The sequence below is a fragment of the Taudactylus pleione genome, unplaced genomic scaffold (genome assembly GCF_031769625.1).
Source record: "Taudactylus pleione unplaced genomic scaffold, aTauple2 ptg000345l, whole genome shotgun sequence".
NCBI lineage: Eukaryota > Metazoa > Chordata > Amphibia > Anura > Myobatrachidae > Taudactylus > Taudactylus pleione.
The window spans coordinates 511033-530921 of record NW_028284746.1 but is presented as its reverse complement, the minus strand read 5'-3'; the positions used below and the strand labels follow the sequence as shown (position 1 = coordinate 530921).

The window sequence follows — 19889 nt, the reverse complement described above, 5'->3', positions numbered from 1 at the left end:
ACTTTAACGCAAGCGCAGTGTTACTCAGATACATGTGCATTTAACAGACAATCGCTCAACTGCGTAAACATTGGCATGTTGTTCATCTTTGAATCAGTCCCAATAGTTCTATTTAGGATAGACTGTTAGCAACCAACGATGGTCTGATGGTGATTTCACCATCGATGAGAGGATACCGATAGTAGACACCAGTGGCTGATCTACGATGGGGAGTGCCGGCCCCACTATGCACATAGACAAATCATTGATGACTCAACCAACCAATGGTGAAAAACCACTGACAGCTGGTCATCCCTAGTTCTGTTCCCAGACCATGGCACATATTCAGGGTGTAAGACTAAATAGAATACAGGTACTTTAATCCAATGCATCTGAAGAAACTATATACAATGCATTTCTAAAACTGAACAATTGGTTTGTACTTTACATTCTTATTTCCTGTAATGGACATATACAAAATTGCTTTTATCAGAACAATTACTACACTTGTAATTTTATTTTAATGCAAACCTCCCTTAGGACCTGTTGAAGTACACACCTGTATTATAATAATATAACTAGTGACACCCCTATTAAAATATTGTAATAAATTTATTTTTATTGGTCTAATATTCACATAAAATCCATATTAAATGTATTTTAGCTTTTTATTCTACCTGCCCAGCACAAACCCACCAGACATATCCAGCAAAGCCATGTAAATCCAGCCTGTCCATTCAATAGGTGCCAGTGACACTTTGTGGTCAAGTGACAGAAGGTGAGTAGACGATGGGTGCACTAGTGTTTACTCATAGGGAAGTTGTTTTTGCCTTATAGATAAAAGAGAAAACAATTGTGTATGTTTAACGGGGTACGATATGTGGTGTTTAGCTAATATGTGTACATATTAGTCATGCCCAACAATGGAAGTAGACATAAAAGTCTCTGTGCCCTCTTAACATCTCTAGAAAACTCATTATGGTTTATAATTAAATTATGGGACGGATATATTACAAATTATGCAATTTAATTGAATAATTAAATTTACACAAAAGAAAAATGTAAATACACACTTTTCTACAGATGCTTCTTATAGAAAAAGCTTTTGTAGAAAGTTTTGTGAACACAGAGGTTGAAAGCTTCCTTTATTAAATCTAGTAGTTTACAATTGTGTAGGATTACGCAGACCCAAGGAAGCTTGGTAACAATATTTGTATACTGGCATCGGTTTCGGTGGTCTTGGCTTCTCATTCAGGACCTCCACGCTGAGGAACACAAAGAGAGAGAGAAAATATTCATTAAAAAAAAAAGCAGACGGTTTTCTTGAAATATATTCAGGATTTTAAAAAGCCGTGTGAAACAAAGTGCCTCTCAGTTCAAGAAAGTAACAATCAGCACACCAAAACAGATTGCTGCTGTCGGGTTCCGGACTATAACCAGACAGTAAAAAGGTCGAAAATGTCTAGATCAGGCATGTCAATCTTGCGGGCCGCATGCGGTCAAAAATGGGATTTTGGTACCTACCGGTAAATCCTTTTCTCTGATTCCACAGGGGACACTGGAGGTGCTTACGCTGGGGTATAGAGGTGTGGATAACTGGAGCCGGCACTTTAAATAATTTAGAAGTGTGAAGCTCCTCCCCCTCTATGCCCCATCAGCCCCCAGTTTAGAAAATGGAGACCGAGAGGAGATGGAGAACAAGCAGAGTAAAAGGGAGAGAACACACAATCAAAACATATGTAACAAACCAAACAGGCAGGCTAAGAGCGCAGAGGTGGGCGTCCAGTGTCCCCTGTGGAATCAGAGAAAAGGATTTACCGGTAGGTACCAAAATCCCATTTTCTCTTTCATCCACTAGGGGACACTGGAGGTGCTTACGCTGGGGACGTCCCAAAGTTTTCCCCACGGGCGGGAGCGCTCTGCGGCACCTGCAGAACAAGACGGCCAAATGGGAAGCCGAAGTAGCACACGTATCAAATTTGTAAAACTTGACAAACGTGTGAACTGAAGACCAAGTGGCCGCACGGCACAATTGTGACGTGGAGGCTCCTCTACCAGCCGCCCATGACGCACCCACTGAACGTGTGGAATGAGCCGAAATGGACGAAGGAGGCCGGCGGTCTGCACCAACATAAGCCTGATGAATAGTCAGCCGAATCCAACGTGCCAGAGTCTGCTTAGACGCTGGCCAACCCCTCCGAACCGCATCATAGAGGACAAAAAGCGACTCAGACTTACGGAGGGAAGCAGTCCTGTCAACATAGATGCGGAGAGCTCTAACCACATCCAAGGTAGAAGAACCACCAGAGTCCTTCACCAAAGACGGTATTACAATATGCTGATTAATATGAAAAGCCGACACTACCTTGGGAAGGAAGGCGGCTACCGTCGAGAGTTCCGCCCTATCAGCATGAAACACAAGGTGGCTTATAGGACAGAGCACTCAATTCCGAAACTCTACGAGCCGAAGCTAGAGCCAGGAGGAGAACCGTTTTCCAAGACAAATATTTAATATCAACCTCTTCCAAAGGTTCAAACATGGATGACAGAAGAAACAAAAGCACTAAGTTCAAGGGAGCTAGCGGAGGTACAACAGGAGGCTGCACACGCAAGACCCCCTGAAGAAATGTCTGCACCTCAGGAATGAGAGCCAATTTCCGTTGAAAGAAAATGGAAAGGGCAGAAACCTGCACCTTTAAAGTTCCAAGACGAAGGCCAGAATCCAGACCAGTCTGAAGAAAAAGCAGAAACCGGGACAACCGAAAAGTCCTAAAGTCCTAGATGGAAGATCCCGACTGGAACACCACGAGATATAAGAACGCCAGATACGATGATAATGCGCAGCCGAAACTGGTTTCCTGGCGCGTAGCATGGTGGGAATGACAGAGTCTGGGATTCCTCTGTGTCTTAGGATATCGGTTTCAAGAGCCACCCCGTTAAACGCAGTTGCGCTAGGTTAGGGTGTACGAAAGGACCCTGCTGTAGCAGATCCGGGCACAGAGGAAGGGGCCACGGATCGTCTGCCAATAGGGACCGAAGGTCTGCGAACCAACTTCTCCGAGGCCAGTTCGGAGCCACGAGAATGACAGAGGCTGACTCGTGTTTTATTCTTTTTAGTAGTCGAGGAAGAAGTGGAATCGGAGGAAAGAGGTAAACTAAGTCGTAGTTCCACGGAACTGTCAGAGCGTCTACTGCCACCGCCTGCGGATCTCGAGTTCTTGACACGTATACCGGGAGCTGACTATTCAATCGTGACGCCATGAGGTCCACCTGAGGACATCCCCATCGACGTATCAGCGCGTTGAACATGTCTGGATGAAGCTTCCATTCCCCGGGATGGATATCCTGGCGGCTTAGGTAATCTGCTTCCCAGTTGTCCACACCGGGGATGAATACCACCGACAGGATTACCGACTGGCTCTCGGCCCACCTGAGGACCTGGGTTACTTCTCGCATGGCCATGCGACTCCGAGTCCCTCCTTGGCGGTTGATGTACGCGACGGCCGTCGCGTTGTCGGACTGATCTCTTACTGGACGAGTCCTTACAAACTCTATTGCTTCTATCAGAGCATTGTAAATTGATCTGAGTTCCAACACATTTATGGGCCACTTTTGTTCTAGAGGGGACCATCGACCCTGAAAGTGATAATCGAGGACCACTGCTCCCCATCCTCGAAGGCTGGCATCCGTTGTTATGATGATCCAGTCCCACACCCCGAATCTCCGGCCCGCTAAAAGATTGTTGGATTGTGTCCACCAGAGAAGGGCCACTCTGGTAGTTGGGCTCAGACGGATCTGTCGATGTAGCATCAGATGAGACCCTGACCCCTGTGTCAATAGGTCCAGCTGAAACACTCTGGAGTGGAACCGGCCGAACTGTAGTGCCTCGAAAGCAGCTACCATCTTCCCCAGGAGACGCAGACAAAGAAGGAGGGACACCTTCTTTGGCCTGAGGACCAGCTGAACTAACAAACTGATATCCCGGGCTTTGTCTAGTGGAAGAAAGTTCCTCTGTGATGCCGTATCTAAGAACATGCCCAGAAACAGGAGCTTCTGGGACGGATTGAGATTTGATTTCTTGAAGTTGATTATCCAACCATGTTGGGTTAGAGTCTGATATATCAGTAGGGCATGACTTGTAAGAAGAGATACCGATTGCGCCTTGAGTAACAAGTCGTCCACATAAGGGATTATGTTCACTCCCGATGACCGAAGGAGAGCAATCATGACTGACATGAGTTTGGTGAAGATGCGGGGAGCCGAGGATAACCCGAACGGTAATGCCCGAAACTGATAATGTTCCTTCAATATGGCGAAACGCAGAAAGGCTTGGTGTGGTTCCCAGATGGGAACATGGAGATAGGCATCCTTGATATCCAGGGATAATAGGAACTCTCCTGGTTCCAAGCTCGCAATAACGGACTGCAGAGACTCCATTTTGAATCGATACATCTTCAAATACAGGCCTTGTCTGCAGGTACTGGCAGACTTGTAGTGAAGAACCAAGGCGGAGGGGGGGCCTCGAAGTCTATTCGGTAACCCAGGGTACCGAATCTGCGGATCCACGGTTCCGGAGACATCTGGTTCCAAACATGTTGAAATCCTTGCAGCTGGGCACCCACTGTAGGTGGTCCCAGGTAGGACGGAAGACCGTCATGCCACCTGTTTTTCAGCTGGCTTAGGCTCCTGTCTACGTGCAACCGTGAGTGGGCGGCCTTTACCTCTGCCACCTCTTGCTTGGGAGGGAGCCCCTCTGGCTCTACCACAAAAGGAATGTGGCGCACGAAAGGAATGAAACGAAGGTCCTGTGTAAGCTTTTCTGGGAGCCGGTGTAGTTGACGGGAGGAAGGAAGATTTACCCCCCCCGTGGCCTGGATATCCATTTGTCTAATTCCGGGCCAAACAGCATATCACCATTGAATGGTAAACCCCCCCACAGCAAGCTTGGATTCTGCGTCCGCTTGCCAAGCGCGCAGCCAGAGGGCTCTGCGGCCCGAAATCGCCGAAGCAGATATACGAGCACTAATCTGACTGATATCTTAAGAAGCTTCTCCCATGTAAACTGCAGACTCACGTATGTGTTCTGCTAGTAGACGTAACTCTGCTCTGGAAGTACCAGAGTCCAAACCTGTAATCAGCTGGTCAGCCCAGCAAACCATCGCTTTGTTAACCCAAGCATTAACCAGGGTGGGCCTAAGTTGAGCACCCGCTGCAGTATAAATAGATCCTTAGCGTTGTCTCCAACTTACGATCCGACAGATCTTTTAGTACTGTAGCTCCTGGTACTGGGAGTGCTGTTTTCTTTGAGAGACGGGAGACAGACGCATCTACTGGAGGAGGTGTTTCCCACTTCTCCATCATGGATGATGGAAAAGGGTAGCTAGACGAAAACCGTTGCGGAATCTAGAACCGCTTATCCGGCTGTTTCCAGGCCACCGAGAGCTGTTGCTGGAGTTGCTGTGAGAACGGAAAAACCGCAGAGCTCTTAGGTTGTTCTTGAAATAATTCAAGCTCCTGTGGTGCAGGAATTATATCCTCAGGTAAATTCATGGTCCTTCTGACCGCCAAAATTAGAGATTCCACCCCGGGAGAGGTGGACTCTAACTCCTGAGGGATATCGTCCTGTAAAGCTTCCTCCAATTCCCCTTCTTCGGTATCCTCCATAGCGAGAAATTCTTCGTCCGACTCCTCTGACTGCAGAACAGTCGTCAGAGTACGCTTTCGGTCTCTGGCAGGAAGTGGAGGGTGCAGATGCCACTGTACCCATAACCTGTACCAAGGTGTCTAGAGACTTGGTTAGCCCCGCCACCCAGGGAGGTTGAGACTTACGTGCCTCAGCTAACTCTGATGCTAAGTCTGACATAACTCCTACCATGTCAGCGGCCCATGGAGGAGCCGGTGAGGCAGTAATAGCCATAGATGGATCTGTTGCTATACAAGCATCACATAACGTGGACCCAGCGGCATGCGGCTTGGTTAGTTTGTTGTTACACTTTGAACAGACAAACATTTTCTGAGAAGCTTTAGTTCTGTTTGACATGGATACACACAGTCACTCCACACAGAAGGACAGAGTATAGACAGAATAACAGAAGGCTAGTTTGGGACACAGAGGAGGAGTACACCCCACTCCCTTCCCACAGATCAGAATCCCTGCCTACACCCCAGTGATACTCACAGCCTCTGTACCAGGGATGCAGTCAGGTCAGCCTTCTGTGTAATCCTTTGCCAAGGATCCTGTTAAAAAACTGCCCACTTCCTGTTTGAAGGACAAATGCAGCATTAGTAATAATAAACGGCAGCCACACTGTTTTACACAGCCGCTTGCCGCTTAGAGAGAGCCCGCGCTACCTAAGCTCCGCCCCCTTTTCTGCCTCGAGGGCTTCAAAGATGGCTGCTCGTCATGTCCTCCCCCTCCGTGCGTGTTGTCAGTGGGGAGAGGGAGAAGCAGGAAGCCGCGCTGTAGCGCTACTCTTCCTACCCTAGCGCAGGCACTTCTTATTAAGTGCAGAGATAGCGCTGGGTAGCGGGGCGGGAGCCGGGGGGATGTGCAGTGCTGATACTCACTGCGTGTCCCCACTGAGGTCTCTCTCTGCATCGGCTTCAGCACTCTTCCTGTGCTGTGGCAATAAGGAGCTGTCAGTGCTTTTAATATAAGCACTGGGCACTCCTTCCTGCTTCTGTGCCAGGTACCCGGACCCCACCTTTGAAGAGGTGACGAAGGGTACCTAAGGTATGTAAAAGGTTGTATAAAATAAAAAAAACCTATAAAAAATAATAAATGTATTTGCTGGATCACAGCAGATTGTGACCAGCTCCAAAGGGCACATTTTCTAAACTGGGGGCTGATGGGGCATAGAGGGGTAGGAGCTTCACACTTCTAAATTATTTAAAGTGCCGGCTCCAGTTATCCACACCTCTATACCCCAGCGTAAGCACCTCCAGTGTCCCCTAGTGGATGAAAGAGAAATAAGCATATTATGCGCCCACGACAGTGTTGGCCCAAATACATATATGATGCGGCCCACACCCCTGCCGCGATCAGAGCTCAGTTATGATCGGGCAGTGTTTACTGTATTTAAAACTGGGAATACTGGTCTCTGAAGCAATCAGAGACTAAAAAAGCCTCTGATCGCTTCAGAGGCCAGCGTTCCCAGTGGTGCAGTGTGCGGGTGACGTCATGACGTCACCCGCGATGAGAGGAACCTGTGCCTGCTGGACTGGATCTAGTTAGATCCATTCAGCAGCAGCTTCTACGCCCAGCGGCCAGCATGAAGAAAGGCAAGTACTGCACAGGGGAGTGGGGCCTGTTTTATACTGGGCGTGGACACAGCAAAGGGGCATTGCTGGGGGTACAGCATAAAGGTGCTGTTATACAGGGGGAACTGCATAATGGGCACTGCATAATGGACACAACTACTGGGAACACTGAATAATGGGCACACTGAATAATGAGCACAACTACAGGGGGCATTGCATAAGGGGCACATCTACAGGGGCACTGTATGGGTAGTCCTATGGGGGCCCCCCCGAGGAAATTTTGCTATGGGGCCCCCATAGTCAGTAAGTAAATGTACTTTTTTTTTTCCTTGTGGCTCATACACTTAGACCTTCAATATACAGCCCGGTTGGTATTTTTTGAGTTTGACATGCCTGGTCTAGATAGTCACCAGACGTTAGACTTCATAAAATTTGACTTAATCCAAAAAGAAGCCTTTCTGCACTAAGGTGATTGAGACCCTGGGACAAAAAAGGTGAGTTATGGTAAAACTTACTCTTATTAATTCTCTTTCTTCAAAGTCCTATAGGGTCCACAAGGGAGACAATGGAGGTGTAGGTGGGACTTGGAGGACCAGACACCAACAGCAAAGCTTTTCAATCCCAGGATGCTCCCGGTCCTTCCCCCTATACCCCGCCCACAGCCTGAGGGCAGCTCAGTTTTGTTAACAAGCCCAAGGCAGGGGCATTGGATAGGAAAGAAGGAAGACTGGTACACTGAAGAATCATACTCACACAGAAAGGAAAAAAGTGACCAAAGAGAAGAAACCCATAGAAGCCAGGTGTGTCAGGGCGGGTTCCCTGTGGACCCTAATGGGCTTCCAAGAAAAAGAGTTAACAAAGGTAAGTTTTACCATAACTCTCCTTTTCTTCTTCAGTGTCCATAGGGCTCCACAGTGGAGACAATGGGGATGTCCCAAAGCAGTTGTTCAAGGGTGGTGACGCTCCTGAGCTGAAAGGAGAACCAGGCGCCTGAAGGAAGCATCCTGAGAGGCAAATGTATAAAAGACATAGAATGTAAGAAAGGTGTGGACAGAAGACCACGTAGCTACCTTGCATAGTTGTTGAGCAGATGCGCCACACCGGGCTGCCCACAAGGGACCCACAGAGCGAGTAAAATGAGCAGATACTGTAGCTGGCACAGGAAGGCCAGTCTGCATGTAAGCCTGTGAGGTAGTCATGCAAATCCATCTGTCCAGAGTCTGTCTGTTATATGGATTCCATAAGAAGGGATGGCCTGCTAAGATGAAGAGGAGTCAGATTTCCTGATGGAACTAGTACGGTCCACGTTGATCTTCCACATCCAAAGAGGCCTCACCTACCGAGAGGTCTGGTGATTTCCTCATTAAATGTGGGTGCATTCTAAGAACAGTCCTGTCCTGATGAAAGATTAAAAAGGGGGAGTGACATGAAATCCTATATCCTAAATCCTATACCCTACAGGTAGATGCTATAGCCAGAAGAAACAGTCTTCAGTGATCCACTGACTCCAAGGGTTCGAATGAAGGTTCCTGAAGTGCGTGAAGAACCACTAACAAATCCCACAGAGCCACAGGAGGGACAAAAGGAGGTTGTATACGTAGAACACCCTGCAGGAAGGTTTGAACATCCGGTAGAGGAGCAATTTTGAGCTGGAACAAGATGGACAGAGCAGAGACGTGCACTTTCAGAGATGCCAGGCAAATTCCAAGATCCAATCCAGCCTGAAGAAAGGCAAGTATTCTAGAAACCTTAAAAACTTGAGGGTCATAGTTTCTAGGGGTATACCACTGGAAATATATATGCCATACTCAGTAATAATTCCTGGCAGAAGCTGGTTTATGAGCTCTGATCATTGTTTGGACCACAGAGCTAGAAAATCCCTAATGGTGCATACACACGGTCAGATGAACGATTTTACCAACGATTTGAACGATTTCTGACTGCATTACAAAGAATGGAATCGTCCAAATCTGACTGCAAACACATCAGATGTCAGATATCGTTATCGCGCATAGTTGATCGTTCATCTGATAAACATATCAGATATGTCAGATTTTCCTTCAGATATGAACGATTTTTAAAATCGTTATTGTACAGATCTGAAGGAAAATCTGACTGTGTGTATGCACCATTAGACCTTAGGAGGGATGTCTCAAGAGCCAAGCCGTTAATGATAGGGGGACCAGATCCGGATGTAGACAGGGACCCTTAGACAACAGGTCTGGTCCTGGAGGAAGTTGAAGAACGTCTATGGAGAGATTTGGAGTACCAATGGCCTCTGGGCCAAGCCGGAAGCAACCAACAGAACTCTGCCCCCTTCCTGTTTGAACTTCCGAAGAACTCGAGGAAGAAGGGTTATTGGAGGAAAGATTTAAGCCAAATGGAAGGTCCGCCTCACAGATAATGCGGCCACGTGGGCCGCTTTGGGATTCCTGGTCCTGGCTCCATACACTGGAAGTTTGTGGTTGTGTCTTGAGGCCATAAGATCCACATGTGGTAGACCCCATTTGTCCACCAGAAGCTGAAAGACTTCTGGATGTAGAGACCACTCTCCTGCATGCACATCGTGACGGCTTAGGAAATCCGCTTCCCAATTGAGAATTCCTGGCATGAACACTGCGGAGATAGCGTTCGGTCCATGTGAGAATGTAGGACAAACTGCCATTGCTGCTCGACTTCGAGTGCCTCCCTGGTGATTGAAGTAGACCACTGCTGTTGTCAGACTGTACTTTTACTGGCCTGCTCTGAAGGATATCCTGAGCCAGAGTAAGAGCTCTATAGATGGCTCCGAGTTCTAGGACGTTGATTGGTAAGACCGCCACAGCTGGAATCCAGCTGCACTGGAAGAGTGCTAGCTGGTCGCCGCGCCATACCCTCGGAGGCTTGCGTCCCTGGTTAGGTTTACCCAGTCCGGGATCCAAAAGGCGCTCCCTTGCCCAAGTGGGACGTCTGTAGCCACCAGGCCAGAGACAGACGATCCTCTGGGGAGAGACTACTGTCTGTGATCTGAACAGATGAGGCAGTCCGTTCCACCTGGAGAGGATCAGGTGTTGTAGGGGCCTGGAGTGAAACTGAGCAAACTCCACCATGTCGAAGGTAGACACCATGGATCCCAGGGTCTGTATTGCAGAGTGAATTGACACCTTGTGCTGTAATACCAAGATTTTTTCTGCTGTTTGGAAGATTCTCTGGACCTGAGAATCCAGGAGAGCTCCCAGATGTACCATTCTTTGAGGTGTCAATGAAGACTTTTTCCAGTTGATCAGCCAACCGTGCGTTTGTAGAAAGGCTATTTGTAGATGGTGGTGAAGCACTTCTTGGGAGCTGGCCAACAGCAAGAGGTCATTTAAATATGGGAGCAATCTGATCCCTTGATGACGAAGATAGGCCACCATAACTGCCACGATCTTGGTAAAGACCAGAGGAGCAATGGAAAGGCCAAAAGGCAGAGCCTGAAATTGGTAGTGTTGCTGTAGTATAGCAAACCGGAAATATTGTTGATGAGAAGGCACTATAGGTACATGTAGGTAAGCTTCCTGAATGTCAAGAGACACCATAAAGTCCTCAGGTTCCATAGCCAGCATAATAGAATGGAGTGTTTCCATATGAAACCTGGGCACCCTGATAAACTTGTTCAGAGACTTGAGGATAGGCCGATGAGACCCGTGGCTTCTGAACTAAGAAAAGGGTAGAATAGCAGCCATTCCCTCGCAGTGCGGAGGGGACTGGAATTATTACTCCTGAGAGCAGTAAGGACTGAATGGCCTTTTGGAGTATCAGGGCCTTGCTTGGGTCCGATGGAGGGTCTGTGCAAAAGAACTTCTGGTGTGTGTGTGGGGGGGGGGGGGGGGGGGGGGGTTGCCTAAGTAAGGAGAGGTCATATCTGTGGGAGACCACTTCTCTTACCCAGGCGTCTGTTGTGGTCTGACGCCGCAACTGGACGAATTGTAGTAGTCGGCCTCCCACCCTGGAAGCATCCAGGGAGAGGCCCGCCCCATCAGACTGAAAGCTTGTCCTCAGATTTGGTAGGTGGACATCCAGTAGCACAGGTTTAGTCCTAGGCTTGGAAGCCTTAGTTGATGCCGGATGCCTTGAAAAGGACTGGCCTTTAGCTTTTCCTTGAGGATGAAAGGATGACATCTGAGGCTTTGCATTATATGCAGAGGGCAGGAACCAGGAACGTCGTCTTAGAAGCTGCCAAGGTAGTCACAATTTTGTCAATTCTGGGCCTAACCGTATATCCCCTGAATAAGGCAGAGACTTCAAAGCCTTTTAGAGTCCACATCTGCCTTCCATGAGCAGAGCCAAACAATACGGTGGGCTACTACAGAAGTGGCAGATGCCTTGGAGGCTAGGAGAGCTGTATCCATAGCTGCTTCACCCAAATAAGAGGCTGTATCTCTAATGTGAGATATGTAGGACAGCTGTTCCCTCAAAACATCAGAGGGAAATTTCTCTCCTAGGGCCTCTGCCCAACTCTCAATGGCCTTAGCCACACAGGCCGTAGCCCTAGCAGGAGTAATAGCTCCTGTAAAAGAGTATATAGATTTTAGACAAGCTTCCATCCTTCTACCAGTCGTCTCCTTCAAGGAGGTTGCAGTTTGGATAGGTAAGTTTGCATTTTTGACTAGACTTGTCACGTGGGAATCCACTGCTGGGGGAACTTCCCATTTAGTACAATCAGTAGCGGGAAGAGGATAAAAGGAGCTTAAATGTTTAGGCAGCTGAAATCTTTTACTTGGCATATTCCATGCCTCACTCATATGATTAGATAGCTGATCAGAGTGAGGAAATTCTGGTAAAACTACCTTTTGTTGTTTAAAAGATGGCTGTTTTGCCTTTAGGAGCAGGTTCTGTTTCTTCTATTTGAAGAATAGATTTTACAGCTCTCACATGTGCAGGTATATTAAATTTAGAGGGGGGTTCCTCGTCTCCGGAAGGGGAGTCAGAGTGAGAGGGGTCTGTATCTTCTGCCTCTCCAGATGAAAAATCAGATTCTGATAGCTAGGTGGACTGGGAAGATAACACAGCACGCTTAGTAGGTTTACTAGGTATGGGTCTCTCTTTTTGCAGCATTTGCTGAAAGGCTGTAGAGGTATCCGCCAGACTCTGCACTGAGGTAGAAAGTACGTCTACCCATGGGGGAGGCAAAGGAGTTGCATGGAGAACCTGCTGTAGCCATCCTATAGCGGGTGCTACCACAGGGACTGTTAGATGATCCGCAATTTTTGCCAGCACCTGTGAAAAAGTAGCCCAGGGTCGGTCCGGAGGAGAGGACCCCGGGGCTGATGGGCCCAGGACAGTATAACAAGATGCACAAAGACCATCCTGAATGAGGTCCTCTGAAGTCAAGCCTGCTGAGCAGGACTTACAAGACACCACAGTGGGAGGAGCAGGCTGCTTGTTATTCTTGTCTCTGCCAGACATAGCTGAAAGAATAATGAAACAAGCAATCTGACATAGTGCAGTGAGCAATATGTAATATGGCAGTGTAGCGCGCAACAGCGATATGTAGTATGTGTGATAGCCCTCACAAATATATGGAGATGTGAGGTACAATACCTTATACAATACCTTAGTATGGCACAGTTATAGCAGAAGAAAGTTAAAAGTTATAAACTGACAGACATATGAAAAAGAAAACGGACAGCAGCGCTACACAGACCGTAGTGGCTGGTAGGCCTGGCCCTTGCGAGATGTATGCAGGGAGACTGCACCCAGTGTTTCCGGAGACCTGAATGAAGAAAATGGCTGCCTTAAGTCTCAGAGGGTGAGACTTAAGGCAGCTTTGCTGTTGGTGTCCGGTCCCCATAGTCTCCCCTGTTGAGCCCTATGGGCCCTGAAGAAGATATATGGATTTTCATAGTACTGGGACGACAAGAGTGTTTGGTAAATAGGAGAGAAGACTTGAAAAAAAGAAATAAAAAACACATTCTGACCAGTCTAAAATGCAACTAAATAAAAAGACAAAAAAAATTTGAAGCCACTTAAATGGTTGTGGCTTGTAACAGGTAATCGTGGTATGTAACTAGCAGAGCTGGGAGAGACTGAGGTAGCCAGGATTCTTGGCCACAGAAAGCTTTGTGTCACTGAGTGTAAAGCAATCACATGGTGGTCACACCCAATCACATTACACTGAGTGGGGCCAGGAACGCCTCCTGCTTCATAGTTTCCCGGCTGATCACAAGATCGCCTGTTCTAGCCGAAGGTTTCCAGATCCTTAGCAACCTCTTGAAGGCAACTTGCTGCTAACACCACTGTGGTACTCAAAATATTAGAATACAGAAATCCGGGTAGCATTACTTGTATATATTCCATCTCTTCGCTAGGTACAGCTTTTCTCCTGTACTTCTGAGGAAGTGATCTCAGCAAGTCAGAAGTGTCCGGTGATCCCTGTACTTTACGGACAGGCGCAGGACTCTGAATACCTAGCGGGTTCTCACTTGCTGCTTTAAATGCTGACGCTGAAGGTGCAGTGAATGGAAAAATCATAGACTTCAAAGCTTCTTGTACTAAAAATAAAAGTAGAAACATGATTGTGAATTATAATTGTCCATTCAAAGGAAACATAACCATAGGAAAAACATTCAGACAATATAAAAGTCATGTACGCACCAGAACAAAAACCTCAATAAATTCTATTTTCAAAACAAAAAAGTCATTTATGTGCTTCACGGATAAAGGGCCTGAATTAGAGTTGTATGCTAATGCCGCCGCCGCCGCTATAAGAAAATATTCAAATGTCGCAGATGCCGGAAGATGTATTGTGTCGCAGCTGTGCATTTCCAAGCATCTGTGTACAAAGACGCAGCATCGGTTGCAAATCATTCGAGTCCTGAGTGAGCCTATGGTACAGCCGAATGGTCGCGGGAACAGACCCTGGAGCCATATTTCTTGCATACGGTGTTGGACACAGGATGTGACATGCCCCCTGAAATGGTTGCAACACGCCTGTGTTCTTTGCTGACACTTCCTGTAACCACCTGCGAGCGACTACGATAATCAGGGCCCGGATTATAACCGGGGTGTCAGGGACGGTCCTCCCGGGGCCCCCCACACACTGTCCCGGCCACTACTACCAGCAGAGTACAGCATTTAGGCAGTCCTCCTAGGCAGTCAGCTGTTCCTATGGTGAATGCAGCTGAGCACTTGGGCTCAGAGCGCGCTGCTCCGGACGGCAGGTATGCAGGCTGTGTGGTGGGCTGTACGGCACTGCGGGTGTAATGTCTGAGGTCACACCACGCCAGCCAGCCAGCGCCCCCCCCCCACCAGCCACATCTGAGCCCTGAAGCTCACGGAGGTGAGAAAACAGAAAGCCGCCTGTTTGCCCTGGCCCCCTGCAAACTGCAAGTTTTCAAGGAGGAGGGTGAGTCAATCAGTTTATTTCTCTCTAAGTGTGGTGCTGCTGGGCTGGTTGTGGGGTTGGTGAGGCACACTATTTCATTCCTGTGGTGTTGGAGGGCCCTGAAAGTATTTTTTTTCCTGTGGGCCTGTGCTGGTCATTTTTATCTTAAAGTAGAATATTTTTAATGTTTAATTCAATCTCAGGTTCCCGGGATTGAGATTTTTTTCAATCCCAAATCCCGGGTTTTAAAAAAATGGCCCGGGATTGGCCTCCCTAGCTGTTCCCATACAGCTGCCGCCGAGGATCTTCATTGCAATCACTATGTCCCAGTCTCGTGAGATTATGACATCAATTCTTGCAAGACTGTGACTGGTCGGCCCACAGCTAAGGCTGCCTGCAGTGTGTGCGAGGTGAGCCTGCGAGGTAGAGCAGAGCTGAGTTAGTTACTTGGCCTCAGCGTTTCCCTGGGTCGTGGTGGTGCAGTATAATGGCAGGCAGCCCGGTGTTTGTCTCTAACCACCTTTGTTATTCTTGTAAACATATCTCATGCCAGAAGATAAAGATTACCCAATGCATTCTAAAATCTATACAACATAAATACTAACACGAGCTAGCTATCTATCTCTATATTGTATGTATGTATGTATGTATGTATGTATGTATGTATACACACACACACACTTTGATCACGGATAGGGGCCCCCACAAGTTTGTTGCCCAGGGACCTTAATCCAGCCCTGACGTTAATGTACCTTGTCACATGCACAGATTGCAGATTATCGTTCAACTGCAAATACATTGCCATAGGGTGCAACTCAGACTTAGTCCCAATGTCACTTTAGCCCGCAGCTTGCCCATGAACATACACTACATGGCCAACAGTATACAAACCCCTCCCCCCCCTCTATTTAGATTTGCCCATTTCAGCCGCACTCACTGCTATCAGGCGCATAAAATTAAGCATACAGCCATGCAATGTATAAAGTAAACCAGCAGCAGTAGAATAGTGAAGAGCTCAGTGACTTTCCTGCTAGAGCTGCCCTGGCCAACTGTAAGTGCTGTTACTGTGAGCACAGCTAGGAGAGCAGCTATGCTGTGAAGCGGTATGCCACACATGCTCACAGGACAGGACTGCCAAGTGCTGAAGCACATAAAAATCATCTGCAACACTTACAACCCAGTTCCAAGCTTCCTCTGTAGGCATTGTCAGCACAAGTACTGTTTTGCAAAGAGCAGGGCCTAGCGCATTCTCTGGAATGACGAATCACCCTTCCCAATCTAGTAGTCTGCAGACAAATCTGGGTTTGGCAGATGCCAGGAGAATGCTTTGTGGCTGAGTGTGTGCCGCCAACTGTACAAGGAATCTGGGCCCCTTTGTTTCAGAGAAGGGAAATTTTAATGCTACAGTATACAATGACATTCGAGAGCAGTGTTTCCCAACTCCATTACTCAGGGACCCCTTACATTGAATGTTTTACAGGTCTCCTCAGTGTTTAGTTCCACCTGTGGATATTTTACAATGTGTCAGCCAGCAATGGATACACCTGTGCACCAGCTAGGAGATCTGTGTTGGAAAACAATGCTCTTGAGAATTGTGTGTTTCAGGGGTAGAACTACCGATAGTGCAGCCGGTGCAACGCACCGGGGCCTGCGGTGATAAAGGGGCCTGCAGCCGGGTGGTAGTGGGCTGGCTGGTATGCTGACAGAAGTGCCACCCGGGCCAGAGAGAGCAAGTTGGGATTGTTATGGTAGCAAAGGGGGGGCCAACCCGATATTAATGTCCGCGGTTTTGGAATGAAGTGATGTGTGTGTCTCCGCCATTCATTTCTAGGTCTCATATACAGGATCTCATATTAGCATAAGGATAATTATTCGCCATTGCTATGATAGGAAATTTAGCATTAGTGAGGTCACACAGGAATCAACTGGGTCATCACATATCACTAGGACTTTTCACTGAAGAGAAAGTTTGTGGCTCTCTTAACAGCTCACCATTAGGTTTTGGACTGTTCTTTCTGTCTGGAAACCTTATGGTAGGCACATGCGGCTTCACAACCTACAATAAAAATGGACACGAGTTTGATATCAAAATAAAGCACTAAATTCAGAAACCATGTTTTATTTCTATCAATTTACTGAATAGTCCAATTGTATTTCTAGTACCAGAGAGGGACTGAGAACTTATCATACAACATGTTTCAGTGCAAAAGTTAAATTCAGCTATTCTTATGTGCTTCATAAACTGTTCATGAAGCAAAACTTTGGGATACACAATGTTGTATGACCACCAGCTTTCCTATGGTACTTGCTTAAAATGTGTATCTTTGATTAAATGTATTTAAGTAATTACTGAGATTAAGGGTGATGTGCAGCTTTTTTGAAGAGTGGAAGACCCCCCATTCTGCCCAAGAGGTGCATCAGGTGGCCTCTCAGTAATCTAGGCACTGCGGTTACTGCCAGCCGGCGCCTGGAGAATTTGGTCAATGCCCGAAATATTTTAAGCAGTAACTAAAAACAAACTGTGGTATCGGAATGGACGGCTGACCATTCGTTCTTGCCAACAGCTGCCCTACTGATCAGAAAAGTTTAGCATAAGATATAGTGGCAGGGACTGTACCCATTCAAAAAGCAGAAATGGCAGAACTAGTAATGACAACCCGTTAATTTCACATTACAGGAAACAGGAGAACGTGACAATACTGTTAACAGATAAGTTACATCTCATGGACAATTCCCGCTTTATGGAATGAATAACCAGATCAGGGGCGCACGTGGCGGCAGACCTTCATAGTACTATAACATCTCCCAAACCCAGGCCCGACATACATTACATTCTTTATTCTTTCAAACAACTTATTTCTATTTTGAGCTCATGTAGCTTTGTGTAGAGACGTCCTGACACACGGAACACTTATTGATGTATAGTTATACAATCACCCCACCTCACCTATGAGTCTATTTCATTACTTGCACAGATCCACTGACTGTGCTGCAGAGTGGAGCTCGGTGCCATCACACCTAGCACAGACGTGCCATGGCGCAGGATCTGACCGTGTAACCCGTGGAGGGCACACAGTGCAATCCCATCTGTGCGATTCACGCTCATCCTAATTGTACAACTGGATGAGCTGCAGGGGCCACTACATAGGGAGTATGCTGGGACTTGTAGTTAAACAACCACCTCAGTGCCAGGCTGCGGGTCACCCTCAGGTCTCCTCTGCCAGGGCAGCCGGTCCCTACACTGGGGCAATGCACCGAACGGCTGAGCCGATAATGTGTCGAGGTGTGCAGGTTGCCTCACACTCCGGTCACTAGGGGTGCGGGGTCCGGGAGGCTCGAACTCCTAAACTTTACCTTACCTGTACGACCCTGCTGGCCGCTGCCATCTTACTTCCCATGATGGCGACCCCCGGAGGCACTTCCGCATCCGGGTTACGGCGAGCCGATGACCATGTGACTTTCATCCTTCCCAGTTCCCAATTAGAGTTGGGGGTTGCGGTAGCTAATCATGTCGAACCGCAAGTCCACCCAAACACAATAGTTTAGATAGAGAGATATGTAGTTAATTGAAGCAGTTTATTTTATTTATTGTAAGTGGTCTGTAATGGCATCCGTCTGTACCCTAAGTTCGTCCAGTGCTGATGTCCAGTTTTCTGCATGGTATTTGCTATGTGAGACCAGTAAACATACTATAGTCTTCACTGTTCTATATAAACGCAAGCGACTTGTAGTGCCAACACAGCAGATGGTCCAGTGAGTAGTGCGCCGAGGTTCCCAAAAGTGGTCCTCAAGGCTCCCCAACAGTTCTTGGGGTCTATTTACTAAGCCTTGGATGAAGATAAAGTGAATGGAGATAAGTACCAGCCAATCAGCCCTAACTGTCATGTCACAGGCTGTTTTAAAAATGAAAGGAGCTGATTGGCTAGTACCTTATCACCGTTCCCTTTATCTCCTAACACAGCTTAGTAAATAGACCCCCTGGTTTTAGAGATATCCCTGGTTGAGCACAGGTGGTTAAATCAGATTGTTTGAGGTACTAATTAAATCCTCTGTGCTCAACCATGGATATCTCTAAAACCTGAACTGTTGGGGAGCCTCGAAGATCGTGTTTGGGAACCTCTGGTATAGCGTATCAAGCGTGAACTCACGCTCCACATGTCCAGAAAACCAGCGGCACACATAAGGCCTCATTCAGCTTTGCACTATTATGCCACTTTGGGCGTATAGCACCTGGATGTATGCACAGTGTGACTCAAACCGTCAGTCAACTATGTGCATATCGTCTTGCCATGTGACTCAGAGCCTGTATATATTAGGGATGGCCATTGGTAGTGTAACCATCGATGGTTACAAATTATTCACTGGATGACCATTGATGGTTTTACCAACCAATAGTCATCCCTGTCTTTTGGCTGACTGTCCCGTAGGCCAATCAGAATATGGGGGCGGGGCTATGCTCAGTGACCCTTGGTAAAAAAAAATAAAAATTATAAACCATTCGGTTATGCTTTACATCGATGGAGTGAAAACATCTGGTTCTCCCCCATCGATGTCAAAAACATTAGACATCAGCCATAAACCATAGATGATTTTGAATCATCTATGGTCGATGGTCATCCCTAGTATATGCTTCTTTAGGTATGCATGATTAAATGATTATGGACTGTATCCAATTAGACTCAAAAACTTTGTGCACTGTTCGCCCGAATGTTTCGCGTCTATCGTCTTCAGTAGGATTGATAAATTAATGGTAAAGATGTGATACAGCATTTGCCCAAAAAACACCTTGGGAACAAAAATTACAGCTGAAAATAGGGAAATTTGCTTGTACCCAAAAAAAGGTCAACTGAGATAGGGTAACATTTTAGGAGTCTGCTTGGGGTTCTCGAATTGTCAAATAGCTGTTATATGCATTTTTCTCTAAGAGTGAAAAAATTATAAAGCTATATTATTTTTTTAGAAAAGTAAATGCTGTAGTTCAATAGGGGGTAAGTATGTTTGTGTGTCATAAAAGTGCATTTTTGAAAAATTTTAAACATGCACCTGAAATCTTAAAAACACCTGTCCCATCCATACATACCCCAAAATACCAATCCCACTACTTTAAACCCATTTCCCAACACTTTTTACTTTTTCACCCCCAAAAATTACATCATTATTGGCCAAACTAAGCTAATTAAAAATAATATTTTTGCCTAATTAGTCATTAGGGAGGGTGTCCAAGGGTCTCTGAACCAAGGGCCTGATTCAGCTTTGGGAATAGATTAATGGTGCATACACACGGGACGATCATTGAACGATCTCC

General features: G+C 46.9%; 1 protein-coding gene across 2 annotated transcripts; it reads right to left on the bottom strand.

Annotated features, from left to right (window-relative positions):
* Positions 1 to 987: 987 nt before the first annotated feature.
* Positions 988 to 18051, bottom strand: KGD4 (alpha-ketoglutarate dehydrogenase subunit 4). 2 transcript variants are annotated; one of them, XM_088444039.1, is made up of 5 exons: positions 17944 to 18051; positions 16577 to 16640; positions 13543 to 13751; positions 6158 to 6238; positions 988 to 1244 (listed from the first exon to the last, which is right to left on the bottom strand). In XM_088444039.1, the coding sequence occupies exons 1-4, from the start codon at positions 18046 to 18048 to the stop codon at positions 6185 to 6187; spliced, it is 432 nt and encodes a 143-aa protein (XP_088300165.1). In that variant the 5' UTR covers positions 18049 to 18051; the 3' UTR covers positions 988 to 1244; positions 6158 to 6184. The 2 variants fall into 2 exon arrangements, with proteins under 2 accessions (XP_088300165.1, XP_088300166.1); XM_088444040.1 differs by lacking the exon at positions 6158 to 6238.
* Between the last annotated feature and the right edge of the window lie 1838 nt (positions 18052 to 19889).